Source organism: Mercenaria mercenaria, chromosome 1, assembly GCF_021730395.1.
Source record: "Mercenaria mercenaria strain notata chromosome 1, MADL_Memer_1, whole genome shotgun sequence".
Classification (NCBI taxonomy): domain Eukaryota; kingdom Metazoa; phylum Mollusca; class Bivalvia; order Venerida; family Veneridae; genus Mercenaria; species Mercenaria mercenaria.
Genome location: NC_069361.1, coordinates 3,036,155 through 3,060,864, shown reverse-complemented (window position 1 = coordinate 3,060,864; position 24,710 = coordinate 3,036,155). Strand labels below are relative to the sequence as shown.

General features: G+C 36.7%; 2 protein-coding genes across 13 annotated transcripts in view; one reads left to right on the top strand and one right to left on the bottom strand.

Annotated features, from left to right (window-relative positions):
- Positions 1-4,819: 4,819 nt before the first annotated feature.
- Positions 4,820-23,394, bottom strand: LOC123545165 (lysophospholipase-like protein 1). Of its 2 annotated transcripts, none has more exons than XM_045331484.2 (5): positions 23,279-23,394; positions 12,132-12,234; positions 10,467-10,642; positions 9,721-9,836; positions 4,820-7,337 (listed from the first exon to the last, which is right to left on the bottom strand). In XM_045331484.2, exons 1-5 carry the CDS (start codon positions 23,385-23,387, stop codon positions 7,116-7,118), a joined length of 726 nt encoding a protein of 241 aa, XP_045187419.2. In that variant the 5' UTR covers positions 23,388-23,394; the 3' UTR covers positions 4,820-7,115. The 2 variants fall into 2 exon arrangements, with proteins under 2 accessions (XP_045187419.2, XP_045187420.2); XM_045331485.2 differs by having other exon boundaries at positions 10,476-10,642.
- LOC123524761 (tubulin polyglutamylase TTLL5-like) overlaps positions 23,353-24,710 on the top strand; it is a 61,400-nt gene continuing 60,042 nt past the window's right edge. For 8 of the 11 annotated variants that reach the window (XM_053538046.1, XM_053538041.1, XM_053538051.1 and 5 more), the window contains exon 1: positions 23,354-23,503. The gene's annotated coding sequence lies outside the window, so the exon portion shown is untranslated. Of the gene's footprint in view, positions 23,504-24,710 lie in introns of all 11 variants that reach the window. The other 3 variants (XM_053538081.1, XM_053538076.1, XM_053538074.1) reach the window with 1 other exon arrangement.

Sequence of the window (24,710 nt, the reverse complement as noted above, 5' to 3'; positions counted from 1 at the left end):
TGATTATGCAACAATAGAATTCTTTATAATATGAATTCATATGTAAATACTGTTCAACTAAACAGACATGATTATGCAATAATAGAATTCTTTACAATATGAATTCATATGTAAATACTGTTCAACTAAACATACATAATTATGCAACAATAGAATTCTTTACAATATGAATTCATAATTATGTAAATACTGTTCAACTAAGCAGACATAATTATGCAACAATAGAATTCTTTACAATATGAATTCATATGTAAATACTGTTCAACTAAACAGACATAATTATGCAACAATAGAATCCTTACAATATGAACAGTTTATGGAATATGGCCTTACTTACCGCAATGATTTTATGTCTTGTGAATCATTGCTATTTTTGAGAAACAATGTATACGCAAACATATCAAAGAAGGAATGCTAACAGCTGGTGGTATTGAACCAAGACCTCCTGTATTCTAAATGAGTTGGTGTAGTGTAATAATTTACGAATTGAATGCTCTTTTTTGTGCGTTTATACGGTATACCACACTGGGTGAATCGCGCTAACGATTTATGGATAATTTGCAAGAAATCCAAATATGGTTTATACCCGTATAAACGCACAGAAATAGCATTCAATTTCTACAAAAGCTGGCCACATAAATAAGTGGTTTGCATTCCATGAATATCAGAAAATTAAAATGAATGCAAGGATATCGGAAACATTTTCAATATACAATGTATAAATAGAACAGCCTAAAAGACTCGCCCACGTTTTTTATAATTCGCCTTCCAATAATAAAAAAAAGGTCTTGATATTATTCATTTTTATTGGAAGGCGAATTGTATGCTTTTTATTAATTTTGACGTTCAATTTTAAATATTTTTTTCAAACGACGCAATTTTGTTAATGTTTTAGCTCGACTATTTGAAGAATAAGTAGAGCTATCCTACTCACCACGGCGTCGGCGTCACACCTTGGTTAAGTTTTTCGTACCACCACATTTTGACAAAGTCTTTTGAGAAAAAGCTTTGAAACTTTCAACACTTGTTTACCATCACCATGTCCAGTTTTAGGCAAGAGTACATAACTCCATCAAGGATTTTGACTGAATTATGGCCCCTTTTAACTTAGAAATCTTGGTTAAGTTTTTCGTACCAGTTCATATTTTGTGTAAAGTGTTTGACATATGGCTTTGAAACTTTTATAACTTGTTTATTAAAACAGTCTCTATCTGTAGGCAAGAGTGAATAACTCTGTCTACTAATTTGGCTGAATTATGGCCCTTTTGGACTTGGAAATTTGTACAATTTTCGTACAAGTCAGTGTTTTGTCAAAACTATTTGACATGTGACTAAGAAACTTTGAACACTTGTTTATCATCATGATTTCCATCAGTAGACAAGAGTACATAACTCTGTCTACTATTCTGGCTGAATTATGGCCCTTTTTGGACTTGGAAATTGGTTCAGATTTCGTACAAGTCAATGTTTTGTCAAAACTATTTGACTTGTGGCTTTGAAACTTTGAACACTTGTTTATCATCATGGTTTCCGTCTGTAGGCAAGAGTACATAACTCTGTCTACTATTCTGGCTGAATTATGGCCTTTTTTGGACTTGGAAATTGGTTCAGTTTTCGTACAAGTCAATGTTTTGTCGAAAGTATTTGACTTGTGGCTTTGAAACTTTGAACCCTTGTTTATCATCATGATTTCTGTCTGTAGTCAAGAGTACATAACTCTGTCAACCATTTTGGCTGAATTATGGTCCTTTTTGGACGTGGAAATCATTTAATTTTTTTTAAATACTAGTCCATATTTTGCCTAGCCTGTTCGTCATACGGCTTTGAAACTTTGACCACTTGTTTATCACCATAGTCTACATATGTAGGCAAGACAACATAACTAGGACAAGGACTTCAGCTCAGTTATGGCCCTTTTTTGACATAGAAATTAGTAACGTTCCCATACCATTCCATATTTTGTCTAAAGTGTTTGATATATGGCTTTGAAACTTTGAACACTTGCTTATTGTCATGGTCACACATTGCCGTATAATGCTAGACTTATCCAAATCAACAAATACGGGTACATCGTTTGTCTTATCTGTTTTTCTTTTGTCTGAAAATCTCTAGTAATATGTTGACCCCATACGTCCATCAATTGTTCGAATAGTCGAGCGCGCTGTCAACAGACAGCTCTTGTTTCTGAATGACGTCAGACTGCACTTACAGAAAATCAAAGTGAATGCAAGGACATCGGTCACCTTTTCAATATATATGCAGAACAGCCTAAAGTCTCGCCCACGTTTTGTGTAATTCGCGTTCCAATAAAAATAAACAAGTAGCTGCGTTCAATAAACGATTGATGCCCCCGGTGGCATCCTTGTCGCTACAAAGCAACCTAAGTCCAAAACGATGTCAAGTTCAAGGTCAAGGTCAAACTGAGGTCAGGTGATGTCTGAAGTTGAGGAATGGTCACAGGTTACATCTGCATTAGTATCAAGTCATTCAAGTTAGGGGTATTGATGCTAGACGAAACGGCCCCATTGGTTAACCTCGAACGGACGGACGGACGAACGAACGGACAGGACAATCACTATATGCCTCCCGCATCAGTAGATGCCGGGGCATAAAAAGGTACTAAAAGTACTGATATCAGGACCTTTTTAAAAAAAAATTTATCGGAAGGCGAACTGTATGTTTTTTTTTTTTGTTAATTTTGACGTTCAACTTGCTTTTTTTTTCAAACGACGCCATTTTGTTAATGTTTTATTTTGTGTGTGAATGACGTCAGATTGCACTTGCAACCTCGCGGAAATCGCCACCCTTGATATTATTGCTACGAACATTACCGCACAAAACATCAATTTTAAGTGAATGTTAATATGTACAAATTCCTTGAGTTTTGGTAGTAAATTCAAGTTTTTATCAAGGATCATAAAACAAGGGGAATATATAGAGAAGATAGCAGGTAGTAAGAGATGAAAGGGGGTTAGTCCTTGTCTCAATCTGACTATAGTACTTGATCTTCTAAACGAAGGATCAAACCGTAGCATTAATTGGAGACGTACTTTAGTCAGACTGTCCCCGGCCTTTTCGTAGTAAAAACTGTTGTGTAAGAAATGTAATTTTGTAAGAGGCGAAATTGGAAAAGAGGCAATGTTATCATGGGTCATATACGGGGAAGACAGAGGATTGTAAGAAATGAAAAGGTGGTTGTTAATGTAATTGATCGATCACACAAGGGGGTGATCAAAACAAGGATATTCTATGTGGCTCATGTCTCCATCGTATGTATAGACAGACTCCAAATGCTAATTCTGGAATGGGATACCGATTCAGACTCGTGACAACTTGCCATGATTTTTTAAATGTCCATTGTAAGTAATTCTTACTGAACAGAAGATGGGACATATCTAAAATGAGGCGTAGAACTTAAAAAAACTATTTTAACAGAAAAAAAATCGGAATTTACCAAATTGCAATAACGAATGAACCGTCATTAAATCTATGGCCATTCCACTGAAGGCGTATATGCTGTGGCATCGTTGGCAAAAAGTAGGAACATGCAAGGTTTTCTACAATTTGACGTAGTGACCTTGTTTCTGATCCCAGTTTTAAGTTTTTACCATAGATGACCCAGTTTAAAAACTGTAAAAAAATCCACACTAGTAGAAACAAACATTCTGTAAATCAGGTAGTAACCTTCACAGTGTTAACAATTTTTTTTTATCGGGAGAAAGCTCTTATATAAATAAACTTTGTGTCGAGTTGTGAGTTTCATGTCCGTAATGTGTTTTCTGCAGCACAGTCAGGCAAATAAAGATTTCTTCATAATGATGTTTTAGTCAAGTAGGAGTAGCATAATTATAATGCAATGTCAAGTTCTTGGAAACTTTGAACAAAAATTATGCATAAATTAGGTGATGGTCAGATGTTCAGCTAAGTAAGTTTTTGCGCTTTTAAAGTCTCTCCATGTATGGTCTTATGATTTTGAAATCATACACATTCCAAGTTTCATGAAGATTTCTCAAGAAAGGAGATCCGTAGTGTGTTAACACTAAAATTGTTGACAGATGGAAAGGTGGACAATGATTGATGGAGGGTAGTTACAACTCACAACAGATCACTCGTGCGCATTAGCAGTATGCAAGAAACAGCTGTGGTTTTTGCCCGTTTTGATAAAGACATGTATAGACTTTCAAAGTTATAGCTCTTATAATATCCAAGAAAAGTGGACCTAAACATAAAATTAAGCATGAAATACTAATTTTCTACGCTTAAAAGGGTCATCAATCTATTAGAGGGCACTGATACACCATGTAAATTATATACTAAAACACAAGTTGCTTTATAATGTGCCACCTTTGATGAAAACTGTAGTGGTGTTGGAACTATTTTTGATGTGGTGTTCTGTGAAAGAAAAGATGTTCAATCTAACTGCAATTGATATAATAACACTTACAAATGAGACTGGTGGACCAAGGGAAGGAACTTGCAGTCAGGACCAAAAGAAGCAAATATGTCACAATAAAATCAAACATTCAAACCTTGTGAAGCTAAAGAATCCAAAATAACAGTCTTTCATATTAATATAATTCAACAGGTGCCAAGCCTTGTTGAAACCAGAAAGTTCTAAGCCTAAAGTTATGAAATCCCTTAAATTGAAATGCAGAGAGCATTAAAAGGTTCTCTTTCATCAACTATAAACTTTAATCAATATTTTTCCATCTAATATTTTCTTTAATGGTGAGTAATAGTGACCTGTACAGTAGTTTAGCTCTTAATCTGAAATTTCAGATGATTTATAGAACTTAGTAGTCAAAAGGAGAATATCACATTCATTTTGCAACTGCTCCGTTTTATTAGTTAACAAATAGGTAAATTACACTTATACAAACAATTGTATGATAGTGATTGAATTTATACCATAAATAGTTAATAAATTAATAAATAACTTTTTTTTTTCAGCGTGAGTATCAGGTATGTTCCCAGAGATATATATTTTCATATAAAATACATAAACATTTAGATTAAAACATTTTTCACTTGTGAATAACAAGTGAAAAAGTGCATCTGCTGTTCACTAGGAGAAAGATATTTTGACCTTACACTGAAACCAACAAATATCTATATCTATACAAGTACTTTATACATGTATATGGACCATGTTCTGTCATATACATTTTGACTAGAATATTTGACATTAACATGGCCATCTGAAGTCATTACTCCTCTTGAAAACAAACAAGAATGATGTCAACAGTGCATGACACATGCTTTCTGGAAATGCTTTGAAGTCAAAAAATGGCCAAACTCCCAAAAAATTACATCTGACATGGAAGTCCAAAAAATATGTGTCTGGTCGCTTCATGCTGATGAAATATACCAAGTTTCATTTGAATTGGATGGAAACTGTATGAGGAATTGAGGTAGATATAATATGACCAAGTCCAGACAAGCAGCATCTTTCAAAAAATTAATAATCAGATATGGAAGTCTTGATAATGTGATATGTCCACTTCATGCTAATAAAGTACACCAAGTTTCATTTAAACTGAATGAAAATTGTAGGAGTTGAGCACAAAAAAAAAATGTGGCGGAAGATGGATTGACAATTCAAACAAGATATGCTTCTTAGTTCAAGGGAGGGGAGGGGGGGCATAAAAAACATATAGTAAGATCCGATTTGATTTGGGGTTTACAGTGCACCAACAAAGTACAGATAACACGGTGCAAAACAGGACTAAGAGTTTTGGTTTCAAACCTAATTTACATCAAAATAAAAACAAGAGCTGTCCGTAAGACAGCTAAGCTCAACTATTCGAAATATTGTTCCAGAAGCAGGAAAATATTACCCAAAAAGGTTAAATATCAAAAGAGTTTTAAGTTCAAAAGGGCACATACTTTGACCAAAATGCATATCAGAGTTATGGGTCTTGCTGCTATCAACTAGTTTTATAACCCCTGAAGACACATGTGAAGTTTCAATTCAATATCTGCATTAGTTTTGGAGATAGTAACTTGCATGTAAAACTTTAACCAGAATTTTCTAAGTCCAAAAGGGGGCATAATTTGCTCAAAATACATGTCAGAGTTATGGGACTTGACCCAGTGAGGTTGGTAATTGATCTAGAAAAAGAAAAAATACGTTTCAAAGCTATATGCCTTTAAATGATAGCTGTATGTACTTGCATGCAAAAACTTAACCAAGGTGCGATGCCGACGCCGACACCAGGGTGAGTAGAATAGCTAGACTAAGTCCAAAAGGGGGCATGATTTGCTCAAAATACATGTCAGAGTTATGGGACTTGACCCAGTGAGGTTGGTAATTGATCTAGAAAAAGAAAAAATACGTTTCAAAGCTATATGCCTTTAAATGATAGCTGTATGTACTTGCATGCAAAAACTTAACCAAGGTGCGATGCCGACGCAGACACCTGGGTGAGTAGAATAGCTAGACTATTCTTTGAATAGTCAAGCTAATATAAAGTATGGAATCGAAACTTTGATACCTGCTGGAATCACAGAGTTGCAGCAAAACCAAGACATAAGACCCTATTAGTCAAATCATATGATCATGCAAAAGTAAGACAGTGGTTCTTTTCATACCCAAGCTGTCATCACAGAAACAAATGGGAACATAAATAAGAAATTAAGAAAATTTCTATTTTTTCCTCTATATCTGTTGGACAATAATCTAAAGACAACTTGTTATGAAGCAATGGAAATGTAATCATAATGTAATTATATGTAATAATCATAATATTAATTACAATCACTATAATTAATTGAATAACAATCATATATCACAGATTTAGCAATACTACAAATTACATCCCATTACCTGATCAACAGTTATACATGATAGCTGATTACAATTACCATTCTGTTTACTATTATCTTGTATAGATCTTGCAATATAAGTCCATATATCAATTTGTGACCAGGGACAACTGGTGCACCCAAGGATATATTAATAGACTGGAATTTCACAAACAGGCATATTACATTATTATTATTATTATTATTATTATTATTTACCAGATTTTTATAGCACTCTTTTCATCTATAAAATAAACGTTCAAAAGCGCTGATAAACTGATGTGGCACATATGGAAGTGTTGAAGCAACCATCAACTTTGTGGAACTTGTACATTGATCCAGTCACATAATTTCAATAAAGTTTGTTTGTCTAAATCATGATAAACACCTGGAACAGAATGGAACTGCCCCTTCACACCAAGTTCTGTCAGTCTTTTAAATGTGTCTTGTCCCCATGGATACATGACTAAACTGTCCTCTTCACCATGACTCTGAAACAATGGTGGTACTGGTCTGGCATCTGACTGTAAAGCCTGATAGATGACAAAAGGCAAGAGAAGTATGAAGTATGAATAAGAAATGCCAAAATAAATGATTATTTTTTTTAACAAACATGATCAGAAAATAAAGAAACAAGAGCTGTCAGAGGCCAACAAGGCACGACTATTCAACAACCTTGTCAATTGAATTAATATAAACGTCGATAAAGAAGCATAATTTGGTAAAAATGCAAAACTGAGTTATGGAAGCTGTACAAAGCACATCAACCTATCACAGTGGACAAGTATGTGAAGTTTCAATCCATTCCCATTAGTGGGTACCGAGATACCAGCTTACATACAAAAACTTTATAAAAAAATTGCTTTTGCGTAAGTATGATAGACATCAAAGAAAAACTAGAACTGCTTTTAAGAAAACTGCATGTCTCCCACGACTGTCTAATCATATGAATAGTAAGTCTGTCTCTATATACTGTTTACTCACAGAAAATATGCCTCCGACATTTTTGGAGTAAGTGTTGGAGTAAGCAGCCTATCGGATAAGTGTTGGAGTAAGCGGCCAATCGGTAATTCAAGGGCCATAATTCCTAAGTGCCTGGGCCGATTTGGCTAGTTATCGAACTTGGCCGAGGACTAATTGGCAAGCATATTTTGTTCAAGTTTGGTGAAGATCCGATGAGAAATGTGCGACTTGTTATCGACTTGTTATCAAACTAAATTTTCTAGAGAGTCACATTTTGTACAAGTCTGGTTTAGTTCTAATGAAAAAATACTCTACTGAGTGGGTGTTAACTTTTCCCAGTGACATAAAAATTAAAATGACTGGCCATTACTTTACTTAATAAATTCCCACTAACAAGAACATACAACACATAGTCAACAAGAGGACCATGATGGTCCTGAATTGCTCACCAGTCTCAACATGACCCAATTTTCATGAAGATCCATTGAAAGATATGGCTACTAGAGAGGTCACAAGGTTTTTCTATTATTTGACCTAATGACCTAGTTTTTGAAGGCACATGACCCAGTTTTGAACTTGACCTAGATATTATCAAGGTGAACATTCTCACGAATTTTCATGAAGATCTCATGAAAAATATGGCCTCTAGAGAGGTCACAAGGTTTTTCTATTTTTATACCTACTGACCTAGTTTTGACCACACGTGACCCAGTTTCAAACTTTATCTAGATACATTGTATCATCAAGGTGAACATTCAGACAAATTTTCATGAAGATCTATTGAAAAATATGGCCTCTAGAGTGGTCAAAAGGTTTTTCTATTTTTCGACCTACTGACCTAGTTTTTTACTGCAGTTGACCCAGTTTCGAACTTGACCTAGATATCATCAAGATGAATATTCAGACCAACTTTCATACAGATCCCATGAAAAATATGGCCTCTAGAGAGGTCACAAGGTTTTTTTATTATCTGACCGACTGACCTAGTTTTTGAAGGCACGTGACCCAGTTTCAAACTTGACCTAGATATCATCAAGACGAACATTCTGACCAATTTTCATGAAGATCCATTGAAAAATACGGCCTCTAGAGAGGTCACAAGGTTTTTCTATTTTTAGACCTACTGACCTAGTTTTTGATGGCAGACGACCCAGTTTCGAACTTGACCTAGATATCATCAAGGTGAACATTCTGACCAATTTTCATGAAGATCCATTGAAAAGTACAGCCTCTAGAGAGGTCACAAGGTTTTTCTATTTTTTAGACTTACTGACCTAGTTTTTGACCGCAGCTGACCCAATTTCGAACTTGACCTAGATATCATTAAGATGAACATTCAAACCAACTTTCATACAGATCCCATGAAAAATATGGCCTCTAGAGAGGTCACAAGGTTTTTCTATTATTTGACCTACTGACCTAGTTTTTGACGGCATGTGACCCAGTTTCGAACTTGACCTAGATATCATCAAGGTTTAACATTCTGACCAATTTTCATGAAGATTCATTGAAAAGTATGGCCTCTAGAGAGGTCACAAGGTTTTTCTATTTTTAGACCTACTGACCTAGTTTTCAACCGCACGTGACCCAGTTTCGAGCTTGACCTTGATATCATCAAGATGAACATTCTGATCAACTTTCATAAAGATCCCATGAAAAATGTGACCTCTAGAGTGGTCACAAGTAAAAGTTTACGCACAGACGACGGACGCCACGCGATCACAAAAGCTCACCTTGTCACTTTGTGACAGGTGAGCTAAAAATGTTTTCTTTTTTCACAAAAAAAATTGCCAAGGATTGAAGAGGTGATGAACAGATCTCTTTTCTATCATAAAACAACCTGTTCACACACAGGCTTATCACATACTAGTAAGAGTTTGCACTATCAAAACTTCAAACAGATTCTATGGATACTACCATCATGTCTTTTGTCTGTATGCTGTATCCTATTACCTGATAAACTAAAGACTGTTTTCCCAGGAAGCTTGACATAGCAAACACTCCAGCCACTTCCCTCAAATATCTATAACCTAGCTGAAGTGCCATACCTCCTCCCATAGAAAATCCACCTGAAACAACAACAACAACATGATCACTTATATGGAGCAATTTATAGAAGATCATACACACTGAAAACGTCTTTAACACCAACAGCAATAAAGTCTTACAGTCCAAACTGTTATTCTGTGGGTCATTTTCTTGTGTATAAAATGTTGTGTTAATTAGGCAAGTATTTTTTACTTGCTCATTGTTACTGCCCATGACTAAGTCTGCACAAAGGTACAATGCTAAACAAGCATCTTGAAGACTGTCATGCACTGGCAACTCAGTTAAAGCAGGCCAGGGTTTATAAAACTGGTGAGCTACGACTTAAAGTACCACATGGAATGAGTTATCAAAGCAACAAATTAATAGCTGGTACCATGGTCTAGTGGTAACAAGCTTGACTGTACAGGGTTCAATTCCTGGTCGAGGCACTGGAAATTTCTGAGATGATCTCGAGTGTCTCCCAACTATCTAAGAGGCCAGTATTGGTTCTTCCCAGGAATGACCACTTTGCATCTATTGGTGCTATACACCCGACATGTAAAAGAACCAGACTGTCTATGTGCTATGCAAAGTGCCTTTGAATGAGAATGTTATATAAATCTGGTATAATAATAACAAAAACTACAAAATAACATCAAAACATATTCAACCTGGACTACCTATAAGTATCCTGTTGATTGGTATGCCTAGTTGTACCTCAGACTGTATGAGTTCAGAAAGGTCAGCAGCCATTACATCTACTGATGCATCATCAGGAGCTAAGGGGGAAATCTGTTGTCTGTCATACCATACATTAGAGTATTGTCCCATCATTGGAGTGTATGGCCTAAAACAAAACAAAGGATAAATCTTCTGCAATGCACACTTAATGAATACAATTTGCAAATCCAACAAAAATTCATTTCATGCAGAAATTATGAAACTGGCATAAACAAGAGGGACATAGTGGTTCATCTGACCTTAATTGTTTGATCTTGAATATGTATGACACACTGGATCATTTATGGTAACAACTGTGTTTAGTATAAAATAGTAGGTCAAAAAAGAGGCTAAGTGCCACCATTGGACAAATTAGGGAGAGGACCTTACAATGATGGTATTGACCAAGTTTCAGTAAATCCAACAAGCAGTTCAGAAGAAATCACTTAAATGATTTTCTATTTTTAGCTCTAATGACCCCTTCAAAGGGCCAAGGTCCCCATCTTAACAAACTTGGGAGATAACCTTTTAAAGATCCTACAGACCAAGTTTAAGTAAAATCCATCAAGCAGTTCATGAGAAGTAGATGTTTAAAGATAGTTTTATCTGTAGGTTTAGCAGCCCCCAAAAGGGGCCAAACATCCAAACATGAAGACCTTATAATATTGCTACAGACCAAATTTGATCAAGATCAGTGAAGGGGTTATTAAGAAAAAGATTTTTAAAGGTATTTATATTTCTAGCTCTAACGACCCCAAACAGGGGCAAAGCCCTAATATTTCACACATATTTGGGAGAGGACCTAACACACTGACACTACAGACACAGTTTGATGAAGATCAATCAAATGGTTTATGAAAAGAAGTTGATGATTTAGTTAATTTCACTAATACTATGTTAATCCATCATGAGATTCATGCGAAAAGTCGTTTAATGGTACTTCTATTTTTAGCTCCAGTTGTCCCTACAAGGGGCCAAGTGCTTTCATTTGAACAAAATTTGGAGATGACCTAAAATGATTCTACTGACCATGTTTGATAAAGTTCTACCATTTGAACAAAACTAGGTGATGACCTAACAATGATACTATAGACCAAGCTTGATGAAAATTCATCCAGTGAGTGGTTCATCAGAAGAGGTTGTTTAAAGATACTTCTATTTCTACCTTTTATTGCCCTTAAAAGAGGCCTAGTTCCCTGATTTGAACAAAGAAAGGAGCGAACCATACAGTGATGCTACATACCAAGCTTGAAGAAGATCCATCATGTAGTTTATGAGAAAAAGTTGTTAAAATGTATTCCTATCCTTAGCTCTTGCAACCCCTTAACAGGACAAAGCACCTCAGCTTGAACAAAATTTGGAGAGGACCTTACATTAATGCTATATACCAAGTTGGATGAAGATCCATCAAGTTGTTCATGAGAAGAAGTTGTTTAAAGGTTAACTCTACCTTCATGCTCAGGAGAGCCTAAAATAAAACCTTAGCAAGATCATTAATGATGGTAGTGATTTAAAAAGCTCAGTTGAGCTTATGCTGAACTGTTTTTCAATCTTTTCTACTCCAAATAAATCTGACAGTATCTAATTAAGATGAAATTATAAAGCAATGAATTTACCTGGCTGGTGCTGTAGGATAAAGGAGTCTGAGATGTGGGAATGTCAACTGTTTGACACCAAGAGCACTATTTACCCATTCTTGAACACCTAAACCACTGTCACCTGTGAAAAAAGAGTAACATATAAAATACAAAAGCTGTTAGAATAGTAGCATGCTCTTTTATCTGAAAAAGTTTGCCAACAGATAAGTGAAATTGACAGAAAACAATGAATGCAATAGAAAAATTGTACAGATTTTTTTATCTGCAGAGGGGAGATGCTGAACTTCATTTTTTTTGTTTTGTTTTATTATAGGTCATATGATGATTTTCCAGCTTTTAATGGTTGCGGAGGACCCCATGTGCCCCTCCTTACATTATTTCATCCTGGCCAGGCACCTGGGTACAACCACAACTTTCTGTAAGCCAGCTGGATGGCTTCCTCGCATGAATTCTACACCCCAAGCAAGGTTTCAAACCCATAGCAGTGAAGGGCAAGAGTAAAGTGCCAGGTTGAGGCATTGAAGGGCAAGAGTAATGTGCCAGGTTGAGGCAGTGAAGGGCAAGAGTAATGTGCCAGGTTGAGGCAGTGAAGGGCAAGAGTAATGTGCCAGGTTGAGGCAGTGAAGGGCCAGAGTAATGTGCCAGGTTGAGGCAGTGAAGGGCAAGAGTAATGTGCCAGGTTGATGCAGAGAAGGGCAAGAGTAATGTGCCAGGTTGAGGGAGTGAAGGGCAAGAGTAATGTGCCAGGTAAGGGAGTGAAGGGCAAGAGTAATGTGCCAGGTTGAGGGAGTGAAGGGCAAGAGTAATGTACCAGGTTGAGGCAGCGATGGGCAAGAGTAATGTGCCAGGTTGAGTCAGTGAAGGGCAAGAGTAATGTGCCAGGTTGAGGCAGTATAGGGCAAGAGTAATGTGCCAGGTTGAGGCAGTGAAGGGCAAGAGTAATGTGCCAGGTTGAGGCAGTGAAGGGCAAGAGTAACGTGCCAGGTTGAGGGAGTGGTACAACTTGTGGCATGTTGTATAACTAAAAAACAAGAGTGCCGCCAAGCGGGGCAATATACGCCCGAAGGATTACATCACAGGATGGGAGCAAAATTTAAAGAACATGACTGCTGAAGCCCAAAGGACAGGAACAACAAAAAGAAGGAATTCCCCCCCCCCAAAAAAATTCTAAGTCCACAAAAAAATTTTTACCAGGTAAAGTTATGTCAAAATAGATCTAAAAATTGGATGTACCATCCATGTTGTACCACAGAAAAGTGGTCCCGGTTTTTCCCTACAGCCAATAATAAAAAAGTTTCAAAATAAGCAATATATAGTAACAAACAAGAGGACCATGATGTCCTGAATCGCTCACCTATCCCCACATGACCCAGTTTTGAACTGAGTATGACGTCGTTATTTCTATTATTTGACATAGTGACCTAGTTTTTGAGCACATGTGACCTAGTTTTTGAGCACATGTGACCTAGATATCATCAAGATAAAAAATTCTGACCAATTTTCATGAAGATCCATTGAAAAATATGGCTTCTAGAGAGGTCACAAGGTTTTTCTATTATTTGACCTAATGACCTAGTTTTTGAAGGCACGTGACCAACTTTTAAACTTGACCTAGATATCATCAAGGTGAACATTCTCACCAATTTTCATGAAGATCTCGTGAAAAATATGGCCTCTAGAGAGGTCACAAGGTTTTTCTATTTTTCGACCTACTGACCTAGTTTTTGACCGCACATGACCCAGTTACGAACCTGACCTAGATATCATCAAGCTGAACATTCTCACCAATTTTCATGAAGATCCATTGAGAAATATGGCCTCTAGAGAGGTCACAAGGTTTTCTATTTTAAGATCTACTGACCTAGTTTTTAACCCCAAGTGACCCAGTTTCGAACTCGACCTAGATATCATCAAGGTAAACATTCTGACCAATTTTCATGAAGATCCATTGAAAAATATGGCCGCTAGAGAGGTCACAAGGTTTTTCTATTTTTAGACCTACTGACCTAGTTTTTGACCCCACGTGACCCAGTTTCGAACTTGACCTAGATATTATCAAGGTGAACATTCCGACCAATATTCATGAAGATCTCATGAAAAATATGGCCTCTAGAGAGGTCACAAGGTTTTTCTATTTTTAGATCTACTGACCTAGTTTTTAACCCCAAGTGACCCAGTTTCGAACTTGACCTAGATATCATCAAGGTAAACATTCTGACTAATTTTCATGAAGATCCATTGAAAAATATGGCCTCTAGAGAGGTCACAAGGTTTTTCTATTTTTAGACCTACTGACCATTTTTTTGATCGCACGTGACCCAGTTTTGAACTTCACCTAGATATCATCAAGGTGAACATTCTGACCAATTTTCATGAAGATCCATTGAGAAATATGGCCTCTAGAGAGGTCACAAGGTTTTTCTATTTTTAGACCTACTGACCTAGTCTTTGACCCCACATGACCCAGTTTCGAACTTGACCTAGATATCACCAAGATGAACATTCCGACCAATATTCATGAAGATCTCATGAAAAATATGGCCTATAGAGAGGTCAAAGGTTTTTCTATTTTTAGATCTACTGACCTAGTTTTTAACCCCATGTGACCCAGTTTCGAACTTGTCCTAGATATCATCAAGGTGAACATTCTGACCAACTTTCATGAAGATCCATTGAGAAATATGGCCTCTAGAGAGGTCACAAGGTTTTTCTATTTTTAGACCTAATGACCTAGTTTTTGATCCCATGTGACCCAGTTTCAAACTTGACCTAGATATCATCAAGGTGAACATTCTGACCAATATTCATGAAGATCTCATGAAAAATATGGCCTCTAGAGAGGTCACAAGGTTTTTCTATTTTTAGACCTACTGACCTAGTTTTTGATCCCACGTGACCCAGTTTTGAACTTGACCTAGTTATCATCAGGTTGTATATTCTGACCAATTTTCATGAAGATCTTGTGAAATATATGGCCTCAAGAGAGGTCACAAGGTTTTTTCTATTTTTAGACCTACTGACCTAGTTTTTGACGGCACGTGACCCAGTTTCGAACTTGACCTAGATATCATCAAGATGAACATTCTGACCAACTTTCATAAAGATCCCACAAAAAATGTGACCTCTAGAGATGTCACAAGGAAAAGTTTATGCACGGACAGACGGACGGACGACGGACGCTGCGTGATCACAAAAGCTCACCTTGTCACTATGTGACAGGTGAGCTAAAAAGGGAAGTAATTAAAAAAAAAATTATTGTAAGAGAACAAAAAGGGATCTGCGAAATAAAAACAAGAGCACTGCAGTGCATAGCAATATATACAAAGCAAAGTCATATATGACCTTTGACCCCTAAGTGTGACCTTGACCTTGAAGTTAGTCACCCAAAACAAGCGCTCTGCACGTCATCTCAGTGTGGTGAACATTTGTGCCAAGCAGTTCAAGAGTTACAGAGCAGACACGAAACACACTCATATGACCTTTGACCCCTGCACGTGGTCTCAGTGTGGTGAATATTTGTGGCAATTTTCTTTGAAATCCTTCAAGCAGTTCAAGAGTTACAGAGCCGACACAGCAAAGTCATATATGACCTTAAACTCCTAAGTGTGACCTTGACCTTGAAGTTAGTCATCCGAAACAAGTGTGGTGAACATTTGTGCCAAGTTTCTTTGAAATCCTTCAAGCAGTTCAAGAGTTACAGAGCTGACACGAAACACACTCATATAACCTTTGACCCCTAAGTCTGATCTTGACCTTGAAATGAGACATCCAAAACATGCGCTCTGCACGTCGTCTCAGTGTGGTGAACATTTGTGCCAATTTTCTTTGAAATCCTTCAAGCAGTTCAAGAGTTACAGAGCGGACACGAAACACACTCATATGACCTTTGACCCCTAAGTGTGACCTTGACCTTGAAATGAGACATCCAAAAGATGCACTCTGCACGTCGTCTCAGTGTGGTGAACATTTGTGTCAAGTTTCTTTGAAATCCTTCAAGGGGTTGAAGAGTTACAGCAGAGCAGACATGAAATTGCTAACGGACGGACAGACGGACACCGGGAACATAACATAATACGTGACCTAAACAAACATTTTAACCAAGAAACTCAAATTTTCCAAGTATAACAAGAGTGCCAGAATGTCACAATATACGCCCGTCACAGCAAATTTCTTTACACTAGCACCTGTATTTGCAAATGGAATTGTTTACAATGTTGTTTTTTTTAGAAATTATTGTAATTCTTTTATTTTTCTAAGTCCACATAAAAAAACTGACCAGGTAGAGATACCTTAAAATACACCCAAAATTTGAAAGTAACATCAATGTTGTACCACAGAAAAGTGGTCTTCAAGTTTTTCCCTAGGGTCAATTATAAAAAAGTTACATTGTAAGTTATTTATAGTAACAACTAAGGGAAGTTAATCTTTAAAGAGAGAGAGAGAAAAAAAAAAAATACAAGTCCATACACAAAAATCCTTACCAGGTAGAGATAGCTCAAAATACACCTCAGAATTGGATGTAACATGCATGTTGTACTACAGAAAAGTGGTCTCGATTTTTCACTTCGACTTGTAATGAAAAAGTTACAATATAAGCTTTTTATAGTAACAGCAAAGGGAAGTATTTCAAAAGAAGGGACAAGTGCATGACACTCCGTCTCATGATGGTGTACAATTGTGCCAAGTTACATCAAAATCCCTCCATGCATGAAGAATAAATGCTCCGGACAGTCATTCTTGTATATGACCTTTGGCCTCTAAGTGTGACCTTGACCTTAGACCTAGGGACCTGGTTCTTGCGCAAGACACTCCGCCACATGCTTGTGCACATTTGTGCCAAGTTGTATCAAAATCCCTCAATGTATGAAGAAGAAATGCTCCGGACAAAGTTTTCATTCTTGTATCCTTGACCTCTAGGTGTGACCTTGACCTAACCCTAGGGACCTGGTTCTTGCGCATGACACTCCGTCTCATGATGGTGAACAATTGTGCCAAGCTACATCAAAGTCCTTTCATGCATGAAGAAGATATGATCCGGACAAAGTTTTGATTCCCGTATCCTTTGACCTCTAAGTGTGACCTTGACCTTAGACCTAGGGACCTGGTTTTTGCGCATGACACTCCCTTTCATTATGGTGAACAACTGTGCTAACTTTCATCAAAATCCCTCCATGCATGAAGAAGATATGCTCCGGACAAAGTCATTCTTGAATTTGACCTTTAACCTCTAAGTGTGACCTTGACCTTAGACCTAGGGAACTGGTTCTTGCGCAGAACACTCCGTCTCATGATGGTGAACAACTGTGCCAAGTTTCATCAAAATCCCTCCATGCATGTAGAAGATATGCTCCGGACAAGGTCTGTGGACGCCGCCCGCCCACCCGCCCATCCGCCCGCCAGGGGCGTTCCCATAATAAGTCCCGTTTTTCAAACGGGCGTATAAAAAGGGTCATTATTCTGACAAAATGCAAATCAAAGTTATGTTATTGGCCCATACAGTCATCTAATGATGATAAACAAGTGTGCAAAGTTTCAAAGCTGTTGCTCTTCAGTTAGGTTTTGAGGAAGTAGACCTAAACAAAAGTTTTAACCAAGAAACCCAAATTTTTTAAGTACAAAAAGGGCCATAAATTTGTCAAAATGCAAATCAGAGTTGTGGTTCTTGGCCTACTCAGTAACCTTATGATAATAAACAAGTGTGCAAGGTTTAAAAGCTGTAGCTCTTATAGTTTTTGAGAAAGGTGGAACTAAACAAAGAATTTAACCAATGCCAACGCCGACAATCAAGGGATGACAATACCTCGACAATCAGACAAGCTAAAAATGTGTTGATAATCTACTTTGGCTCTCTCACAAGAATGAGTGCAAGAAAATATCAAATCTCCACAAGGGTCATAAATTTTGCAGATCACCTTATAAAATACTCTCAAGTCTTTCACAAAATCCAATTTAATCACTGACAGCCTGAAAACAAGCATGGTCTAGGGTAGTCTAGGTCTAGGGTCATATGTCTCTATTGGTGTCAAAAGGAAGATAACTTATGGGATCAAGGGACAGAATACTCAGTCATTTTAAACTTCATATAAAATGATGATGTAAACCAAGAGTGTTATTTGATGCCCCCTAGATCTTCAACACTTTGGATATAAAAAACAAATGTGAAACTCATTTAATGCTGTCCTTTCTATTGCCAGAGTACAAAGCTGTCTTTGGGAGAGTGTATACTGTAATGATATATTTTAGCTAACAATTATCCATAAAAAGAAGGTACACACCAATTTTAACATACAAAGTAGCACTAAGATATTGAATATCTGACTTCAGTCCTTTCTGAAATGCTTACAATACAAAATTTCTATACACAAACGTATATACATGCTTTGAATAACTTAAATATTATTAATATTCTGAAAAATATTATCCACTCTCACTGTATGCATATAAATTATGTTTTGAATATTCATGTTATAATGATAAAATTTGCACTTATGCACATGCATCTACATTGTAGTTTGTTAAACTGATGACAAACTATTATGAAAATGAATTTTTGTTCTGTTCTGTTCTATCAATCCTAAACTTCTGTAACTGACAGCTCCATAAACATATGTCAACTACATTAGAGGGGTTTCTAGGCATCCAGTATTCAATTTATTCATGAATTATATATTTTTCTATTAAATTATTGTAATAAATTTAGATATTAATAAGTTGTTTAACTATACCTGATAACATTCTTGTTAAAAATGCTGCTGCTCATAAAGTTACTGTTGTTGTTTAAAAGTGTTCCAATAATTAGATTGTTAAAAATTGTTGTGCTGAGACAAATTTTGACAAATAGAATTTTTTTCAAAGACAATGTTTAATTGTGTTAAACTGAAAGTAATGAGAACTGATAGAAATCCTGTATTACCAAAATCCATGCCCTAAATATGATCACAAAATAGCAATTTAAAATGTCATTAAACATCTTCTTCAAACTATTTTATTTAAGTAGATTATATTTTAATTTATATTATTAAAAAATCATGTATTGGGAAAGAGTTTCTAAAAAAGTTTATTAGTAAGCTTATTAACTTACTACTCAATCCCTTGCTTTTGTAACATATATTGTAATCACATGCTATTTGTAGAATAAAATATTGTTTAAACCAAAAATCATGTATTCAAGACTAGTACTTACAGGTAAATACTGCTATCTTAGGCTAAAATATAACAAGGCAGTCTGAAAGACAGCTATATCCCCCACCGCTGTAATGGATAGTGAAAGGGTTGATGGTACTAGGTGGAAGCAATGATTTTGTTAGGTATGTTTTATAGCGACCTTGACCTTGAGCCTGCATGGCTGACTCATAGGTTTTGCAAACCATCACAATAAGGTGAACACTTTACCACAATTTCAAGAAAATCTGTCAAGTAATTTAGCACATAAGGAAAGGACAGGAAACTGAAGGCTCAAACGTTTGAGTTGTGACCTTGACCTTGAGCTGGCATGGGTGAATTTGCATATCGTCTTGATAAGGATAAGGCTAAAACATTTGAAATTGAGTTGTGACCTTGACCTTGAACCAACATGGCTGACTCATGAGTTCTGCACATCGTCTTGATGAGGTAATCATTTGACCCCAGTTTCATGAATATCCTTCAAGGGGTTTAGGAAATACAGAGCAGACACAAAATGGAAGGGTCAAACCTTTGACCTTGTTTGTTTGTTTGTTTTGGGTTTAACGCCGTTTTTCAACAGTATTTCAGTCATGTAACGGCGGGCAGTTAACCTAACCAGTGTTCCTGGGTTCTGTACCAGTACAAACCTGTTCTCCGCAAGTAACTGCCAACTTCCCCACATGAATTATCAGAGGTGGAGGACTAATGATTTCAGACACAATGTCGTTTATCAAATAGTCACGGAGAACATACGCCCCGCCCGAGGATCGAACTCGCGACCCCGCGATCCGTAGACCAACGCTCTTACCTACTGAGCTAAGCGGGCGGGTCCTTTGACCTTGAGTTGTGACCTTGACCTTGTGTCGATATGGCTGACTCACAAGTTCTGTACATTGTCTTGATGAGGTGATCATTTGACCCAAGTCTCATGGAAGTCCTTCTAGGGGTTTAGGAGACACACAGCGGACGCAAAATAAAAGGCTCAAACCTTGACCTTGAGTTGTGACCTTAATCTTGAGCCGACATGGCTGACTCATGAGTTCTGCACATTGTCTTGATAAGGTGATCATTTCAAGATTCATCTGACCCAAGTTTCATGAATGCCTTCAAGGGGTTTAAGTTATAATTATGGAGCGGACACAACTGCTATGGACAAACGGATGCAGACCATTCCTGTAACCCCCCCACCGCCCCACCACTTGTGGCGGCTAGTTCTACTAGTGATGTAATTATTACTTTCATTTCATACAAGTCTGATATTACATATATATATTTCGTGACCAGAAATGTTTTTTAGCATACAAGTCGAGCACCACTTTACACAGTGCTAAATGCTGTATGTTCATGCATATGTTTAATAGCTGTTTTTCTGTAGAACATATGACACCTATAGAAAAACAGCTATTAAACATATGCATATGCTACAGTGAAATGCTCCTGCGGGAGGCATAACATGTTGCACAAAACTAAGCACAGGATTCGGAAGTGTCATTCTTTCCGCTATTAAATCAAGTTTCTGTTGACAATCATATCTGGAAGTTTGAAGTTCCATAATTACATTGATTTCTAATAGCAGTTTCATGTGCCTGTGGATGAATTAGAGTAACAGTTTGGGACTACTGGATGGCTAGGTACTGCCATATTATTTGCAGACTTTCAGGAGGCTAAAAACATCCAAAACAGGTTCCAATCCATTTGCACTGTTCTGCGACACTTAAGGATCATTCGCAGACTTTCAGGAGCGATGTCAAATGAATTCTTCCTCTCATAGACATCCCTTACAAGTTAATATTCAACTGCACTAGTCTGCAACATTTTCAGGAACACTTGCAGATTTTAAGGAGGCCGTGCCAAACAAGTTCTTCCTCCCGTATCCATCATCAAACAAAAGCTCTGCCAAGCGGGGCACTATACGCCTGAAGGGTAACATCAGAGGATGGTAGTAAAGTTTAAAATTTAAAGAGGGACAGAAACAAAGGGAAGAAATTCCAAAAAAATTCTAAGTCCACAAAAAAATCCTTACCAGGTAAAGGTATGTCAAAATACATCTAAAAATTGGAGGTACCATCCATGTTGTACCACAGAAAAGTGGTCTCGCTTTTTCCCTACAGCCAATAATGAAAAAGTTTCAAAATAAGTTATTTATAGTAACAAAAAAGAGAAGTAGTAACATAAAAGAGAAGTAATTCAAAATTTTTTTTAAAAAATTATTGTAAGTGAAAAAAAAAGGGATCTGCCAAATATCAAGAGCACTGCAATGCAGAGCAATATACACAAAGCAAAGTCATATGACCTTTGACCTCTAAGTGTGACCTTGACCTTGAAGCAAGTCATCCGAAACATATGCTCTGCACATCGTCTCAGTGTGGTGAACATTTGTGCCCAGTTTCTTTGAAATCGTTCAAGCAGTTCAAGAGTTACAGAGTGGACAAGAAACAAACTGATATGACCTTTGACCCCACAAGTGTGACCTTGACCTTGAAGCAATCCATCCAAAGAATGAGCTCTGCATGTCGTCTCAGTGTGGTGAACATTTGTGTAAAGTTTCTTTGAAATTCTTCAAGGGGTTCAAGAGTTACAGAGCGGACACGAAATTGCTAACGGGCGGACGAACAGATGGACGTGCCAACACATGTTGTTTATGTGGCATTTTCTTTGATCTTTAGGGGCTAAATTACCACATAAATTAGGTGGTTTTCTTCTAATTTCATATCAAACATGGACGGAATGAAGCTCGTAGACCCCAGGACACCGGGGGTATAACATAATTAATTACATGGCTGTATTCTGTTGTTTCTCTGATTGGCTGAAAACGGTTCGAAAAGTAATGAGTACATATCATATCAACTTATCTTGGGTTATAAATAGTACGATAATAAAAATAGATCGAAGCAGTTGCTTGGAAAACCAATATCAACCTGATTTGGTCTAAATTTATTCCTTATTTCTTTATTAAAGATACAATTGTAATAACAAGACTGACTGTACATCTATTCATGTAATAAAACAATTATGGACTTTTTCATAGGTTGATAACAGGATTTATCAACCCTCAAAATGTTATATTCACCGAGCCTTCGGCTCGGTGAATATAACTTTTTTTGGGTTGATAAATCCTGATATCAACCTATGAAAAAGTCCATAATTGTATAACGTCCCGTCAGTTGTATAAAAAAAGCGCAACAATTTTTTTGATACGATATTATTTAAATGTCGCTTAGCAGTCGAGCGTCGCTTCGTACTATCATTTGGAACTGTTGTGTGTTACGATTCCTCCACAGTCACAATGCAGGACATTTCAAGACAACAATACAAAATACTGCACCGCATTGTCAAGAGTTGCATCCAGTTGTCGCCTTGTGAGCAGCAAAGAGACAGTCTGCGACACACAACAATGCAACGTTAAATAGTGACAGTGCAACACAACAAGACATCACGACAAAGCGACACATTATTGTTGTCTGTCATGTCGCATTGTCGGGACGTCGTGTCAACCTCAAAGCTCGACAGACAACATACGACCTGGTCCTAACAGGATTCTGTATTGCCCAGATATATTGTTGGTGGTTAAGAAGCTCAGTCAGAGCTGATGCTGTGTTGTTATATGTCTTGTCGACTTAAAATAAAACTTAGCCAGTATTGTATTGTATTATATTACAGGTAATTTCAGCCTCTTGTATTAGGCGCACCCTCAGGAGAGGTACTGTATTTTTCTTTTTTATGAACTGTGCTCACTATTTAAAGTGTTATTATTTACAAGTGAACACTACATGTATATACAGTGATATAAATTAGCTGTGGCTCAGTAGCCTATGGCCCCTAGATTTTGGGCTGGGCCCCCAAATTGTTGGGGGATTGGAAAGTGTCAGTTTCTGACCGTTGCGCAATTTTTTCATGACGTGTTAAATTAACAAGCACCGTTTAGGAACATCGATATTTTTGTCTACTTTCTCCCAACTTGAGAAACAAATATGGATATTCTTTAAACAATATACTGTTACCTGATCCATGTAAAAATATAACTGTGCCGAGCGGAGAATCTCCAGACTGAGAAACAATTCTTGTCAAAAACTTTTTCATGGGCGCAGCCATTTTTATCCCAAAATGCATCACATACTTTTAGACGGTGCGCCTGTTCAAACTTGCAGGCAACGGGGTCGCTAGTGTAAACAACTGAATAAATGGTGGATTTTTATCATTAAACGTCACCTGTCATTTATTTTAATGTATGTACTTGTATTCAAGTTGTTTTTTACATGTTGTGTTTCAAAATTCAATGTGTAATCTCTTACTAAATGTAGACTTTGATTCTTTTAACAGTTTAAGTTGTCCTAGATGTACACTAATTAACTCCTCTGTTTAGTTTACCTTTACTACACACTGCCAATTACATTTCATTGAAATGACATTACTTTAGATATGCTCTCGATGTACATGGGCAACATTAGTCCACCTAATTTGATGCGATCCTAGGAAATGTTGAGATAATTTTTTCATATGGGCAATATTCCCCACCCACCTCAAACACTGGAAAGACCAAAAAGACGCTTTACATAATATAGGTTTAAATGCCGGTTGTTTCATCAGTTGGCCATAAATTCAAATAAAACTTGCATGTATGGAAAGGGGATTCAATTCCTCATTGATTTATGTAAAAATTACCAAATAATATCCAAAATTACAAGTTCGCCAATATGCGCAAACGATAAAACCAATAACTTTACACGACCATGTACTGTGATTTATCCTCCATTATTTTGGTCCTTTAAAGTTTTGACGTTTAGATTGCCCCATCACAAATAAAACAATATGAACGTCGAATTATTTTGACGATGGGCAACATCACATTTATAGTCCAACAAATTTGACGCGATCCTAAGACATATTACTAAGTTATTTTTCTTATGGGCAGTACATCCACTTGTGTCAAACACTCAAAAGACCAAAATAGTGGAGGAAATTTCTGATGAAACTTTCATCACTGCTGACACTTTTACATGCTATAGGTTTTATTGCCGATTATGTCAGGAATTGGCCATAAATTCAAATAAAACTTACATGTATCAAAAGAGGATTTGATTCCTCATTGATTTATGTAAAAGTTATCAAATAATTTCCAAAATTATGAATTTTCTGGTGATTTAAACCTATGTACATACTGTACACAATTTACTGCGTCTTATGGTTCTTGTCAAGTCTTTTGAAACCACCCCTCTGGTGAATTTTTGTTTTAGTTTTTTTATGCCACATATATCTTGGTTTAGCATATACAATATACATACCAAACTATTTATAATAAGTAGAAGAAACTTTCAAGACACGTTATATTTTATCAAACAGCCCATTTTGTCCTATATCATATGTACTTTGACTGTTCATCTTCTATTTTGTAGAAGATATCAAGCTTCTTTTTCAAAAGTATTTTGTCTTTAA